At 41.2% G+C, this 4,698-nt stretch overlaps 1 protein-coding gene across 1 annotated transcript in view; it reads left to right on the top strand.

The window, feature by feature from the left end:
• The first annotated feature begins 329 nt into the window (after positions 1-329).
• EFCAB5 (EF-hand calcium binding domain 5) overlaps positions 330-4,698 on the top strand; it is a 30,155-nt gene continuing 25,786 nt past the window's right edge. The window contains 1 exon segment of the mRNA XM_009993208.1: positions 330-889. Coding sequence (XP_009991510.1) covers positions 330-889 — 560 coding nt within the window.

Below are 4,698 nucleotides of genomic sequence, written 5' to 3'. Positions count from 1 at the left end.
TGACCTGAAATTAATCACTTCTCTTCTCTGTCTCAGTTTCTTCTCCCATAAGAAAGGAGGACACTTGTTTAGTTGCTCTGTCTCCAGGGGCTGTTGTGATACATAATTAATCTTTATAAATAATTTACCAGTCTTTGAAGTAAAAGAGTTGTATTTACTGGAGAGTACAGAGCAGCAGGAACAGAATAAAACAAATACCATAGAAAAATCATGTGAATTAATTTCTAACTATAGTTAGACTTTCTTCCCATGTCATCTGCAAGGATTCTGCTGCATCTTTTGGTACTATGTAACATGCTGCTTTTGTTCTGTGTCACAGTGACAGAGGTATGGCTGCTCAGCCAGAAGAAGGAGCTCAACCTGGGCGTCTAAAAGAAGTCAGACTTGAAGAGAGCAGTGACACAGAACTCAAGAGAAATGTTGGGAATAATGAGCTGCCATGTCTCAGTGATGGTGCTCAATGGAAACAGTGTTTTTATGCAAAGGTACAGCAGAGATGTTTGAGTCTGCAGGAGACAAAGGTGAAGATGATTCTTGCACAAAAGGCAAAAGAAGAAAAGGTGAAGAAGAGGGAACCCTGTGACTTGCTGACCAGAGACTGGTTCAGTGAAGTGAAAGTGTCACTGGATTCTCGCATCTATTTGCTTGAGAAACTCCTACCTACACTAATTCCAGGAATGGAAAACCTCTTAATGGAAGTGGAAAGAAAGAACGTGCTTGCACAAGATGAAGAATCAACCACATTTAACCCCATTAATTTTCTTGGACAATATCTGAAGAGACATAACCCTCACTATGGTATTGCTACAAAACCAAGCCCCTACCTGAGAGGAATGGAGATGGTCACAGAGGAGCTAAAAGCTCAGGTGCCAGGTACAGCACTAGAAAGGTGAGAGAATTGAAAGTGTGGCTGGTCACAAGACCAGAGCTAGTGTCTTGGTCTCTGTTTTACAAAAGGAGTGGTGTGACTGCAGCCTGGCTGGCAAACTTTCAAACAAAATGAACCTTATGGAGTTCAGTGCCAGAGAGGGTAGTTGTTTTCCATAAAACCTGAGAAGCAGGACAAATGCCAGAACATGTCACACAAAATTAAATACTAGTTAGTCCAGTTTAAGGCAATATTTTGCCCTTCACAAGTATATAAATCCTCTTTAGACTCTATCTTAATTACATATGTGGAATGCAAACTGCGTTCAAACTGGTCTAGCTTGGTGACAGCAGTTCCTTAGGACAGGTGTTAGTATCAAATACCTCTTCAGATAATTTCTTCTGTATCTTCCAAACTTGATAAAAAGATAACATTTTTTACCTCCTAAAGGATGATTTATTTTGACCAAACCAACAACAATATTGTCCTGGCACATTGTAGAAACTCCTTCTCCTGGGATTTTTACTGGGGCTTTCCCATCAGCTTCTTTTTCCCTTTAAAGTAGAAACTGGTTTATATTTTATTATGTTGTTTATGTCTGGGAGGTATTCTAGGCTGCTTACTTGAGTATAATATTTAATGAATATTGGAAGGGGATCCCATAGCATCTTACAATATACTAATGTTAGGATGTGAGTGCATTGGGTGAACAATAATGCTTTGATTTTCATTGTTCTATTCAGAAAAATATAGAGGTGAACATCTGTGTTTATAGATGACCCAGAGGTGATTGTGAATGATGTTGAAATTACTCATTCACTACTCAATCACTTTATTCTAGATCTGTGTTTGTAGAAGAATGACTTCTGTGTGAGTGGCTGTCTCTCCTATTTGCATAAATAGCACATGCAGCCTGAAAATTGGTTTCAGGGTTTCAGCGTCAGGAATTAAGGAAGTAAAATGTTGACATGTCTTGGGCATCTACTCTAAATGAAGCTAATTGACATTCCCACTATTATAATTAATAAAAGAATATGTTATATCTCTCTCTACTGCTCTGACTTCGTCTCTCTCTACATTTCTAGTCTGATAATGTTACAGTTCATAGAAAACTGCCTTCTGTGAATACAACCAGTGTGATTCCTGGATTTCATACAGTCACTTACCTCCTTTTTCCCCACAGATGAAAATAATGATAACTGACATTGTGGTCAGCATGTAAGAGCTCAGCCTTTTGGTTTTTCTTCATAAGCAGACATAGAGTAGTACAACCAGAGATGGTAAAAAAAAAAAAAAGAATAATCAGTTTTATTTGTTTAATTTTTATTTTTTAAATGCCAGTCCATGGAAATGGGGAAACCTCTTCTTTTTCAGTGAACTTTCACTCTAGAACAGACTGTTCTAGATGCCAGCCTTGGCACACCTTTGTTCTGCAGCCTGTTTCATCATTCATATTTCTTCACAGACGGACACCTGGATGCAGGAAGCTCAGAACAGTATCTCATTTTTATTTTGCAAAAGAAATTAAATTCATAAACGTTTCTGGGTTTTGGGGCTAGTCTCATTTTTATTTTGCAAAAGAAATTAAATTAAAATTCATAAACGTTTCTGGGTTTTGGGGCTGGTATTTTTTGATTTTGGGGTTCTGGGTTGGTTTTCTCCCCCCCTGCTAGAATACTCTTATGTTTCTTTGTGAATTAGAGCTTATTTCTGGAGAGGTCAGAGTTTCCTGCAGAATGCAAAGTGTTGCCTACCAGTGACATGTTACTTGGCCTTGGTTGTTAAGTCCATGTTTACATTTGGAGGTTCTCTATTTGTAGCTATCAGAGCTGATGCAAAGGAAGTGACTATCAAGACTTGTAGAAACCAATCCCTCTGCAGACAGCACTGCCAGGGGGTTTATGCAGCCATAGCTGCAGCAGGTTTTGCATATCCACTGGTACTAGTATCATGGGATTTGCATTCACAGCAGCTCAGGATTTACATCTCTGTGATGGCTGTGTTGTGGATTTGCCAAGGGTTCTTAGACCACAGCAGCACAGAGGATTTTACAGCCATCATGTGAGTCACTGGCTTTCTAAACAGGAAGAAACTCTTACAAGAGAAATGCCAGTCTATGCTTAGATTCTCTCACATAAGCACCAGAAAGATGAGGAGTGAAATTCTGTCCCCAGTGAGCTCCCAGGAGCCCTGACATGACCTTCAGGAAAGGCAGGATTTCACCACAGGTTCTCCTGAAATCTTACCAGTCCTCAGTGAGCTCTGGAAGGCTTCCTCCACTCTCCTTAACTGCCACCTGACTGGGAGTCAAGGCATGCAGGAGAACAGATGGGAGAAATTCCTTATCCAGATGGATTGATACCTGAAACAGAGAGTTTATTTGTCCAGGGATGGCAGTGCTTCAGCCTGAGTCACCCATCCTTGTGTGGGAGGGCGGCGGCTGTTTTCCTGAAGGAACATGTTTCATTCTGCAGGGAGAAGTCACCCTCACTGCCATCTCATCTCATCTCTTCTGGAAATGTCTAATACTTCAGTGAGCTCACTTTGAAATGGTTGCCTGGCTCTGTTCTAGCCTGTTTTGCCACTATTGTCTAGGAGACATTTTGTCCCACACCAGGGACACTGAGCAGAGGATGCAGCTGCTGGTGTTTTAGGACCTTAGAAATAAATGCAAAGCTGCAGCAGGTGTAGGTGCAGCACCCAGTGTAACTGCTGCCCAAGCCCTTGGCAGCTCCTGTCATGGCCTTAGCTCTGCTTTCAGCTTGCAGGCCACTCCTGAGAAGGAACTGTAGCTAGAGATGGTCTGGGTGTCTCCTTCTGTCTGTAGCATACATTGGAGAAAAATCTGTTAGCCCAGCTAGCTTGGTACCTGCCTCTGTGCCTGCTCTTTGCTGTGTCTGTGAAGGAGGCAGAGAAAGGGCATTATTTTACCCTTCCCCTGCTATCAAAGTGCCAGAGGCTGAGCTGCCTCAGCTGGCACTTTTGCAATGCCCACAATTGATTAAGGGACCCAGTTATTCATTAAGAAACCTCTGTGATAAATGGCCATGAAAGACAAGCACCTAGTGGTAAAACTGACTATGATCAAAGTGTATTGCTGTGACATGTTAAACAGGGCTTTATATTTGTTAAAATAAGCATAATTGGTTTATTATTTCTAGGATGACCCTACAGCAACAGGAGAGAGCAGGAACAGGATCAGCTCATCTTCACAATAAGTGAAACATGGGGAGAAACGGAAGCAGAAATAGCTAGTTAAAATATAACTTCTGGCCTAGTGTGCTCTCAGGTACAAAATAGGAGCAGTTCCCTGTGCTCTGAGTCACTGCATAGGGTGTAGGTGAAGCTGCAGAGGTGAGCAGGGCAGCTGCTTCAACACAGAGATTCCAGCAGCCTCCATGAGCAGAACTGTTCTCCCCAGATGAACTGATCCTTTGGCTTTAAGCATTTTGAACTTCCTAAACATTTTTTTCCAGTTCATAAAAAGAACAAAGTCAAAACCAAAGCAGATCAGATCAATTTTATTCAGTTCTTTTGTTGTGTAAAATGGAGATTTGGGGAAAACATTGCTGGGTGATTAGAGAAGCAAATTAAAATGAGGGAAGAAGAAAAGGAGGTACCAAGCTTGCAAACTGTGTGTTCAAAATTATGGAAAGGTTGGTGTATTATCCCTGTCCTAAGGCAGTAAGGACTTCATTGTGTGAGACTGCTTGAGAAATTTCATTGAACATTGTTCCTTGGCAGTGAAGTGCCCGTGTGAAATGGTACTTAGGCTTAGAAACAAGTGCATACTGATGCAATTTTGTTGGTAAATCAAGTGTAGCAAAATT

Source organism: Chaetura pelagica, unplaced genomic scaffold (genome assembly GCF_000747805.2).
Source record: "Chaetura pelagica isolate M959 unplaced genomic scaffold, ChaPel_1.0 scaffold72, whole genome shotgun sequence".
In the NCBI taxonomy this organism is placed as follows: domain Eukaryota; kingdom Metazoa; phylum Chordata; class Aves; order Apodiformes; family Apodidae; genus Chaetura; species Chaetura pelagica.
This window is presented reverse-complemented; position numbering and strand designations above follow the sequence as displayed.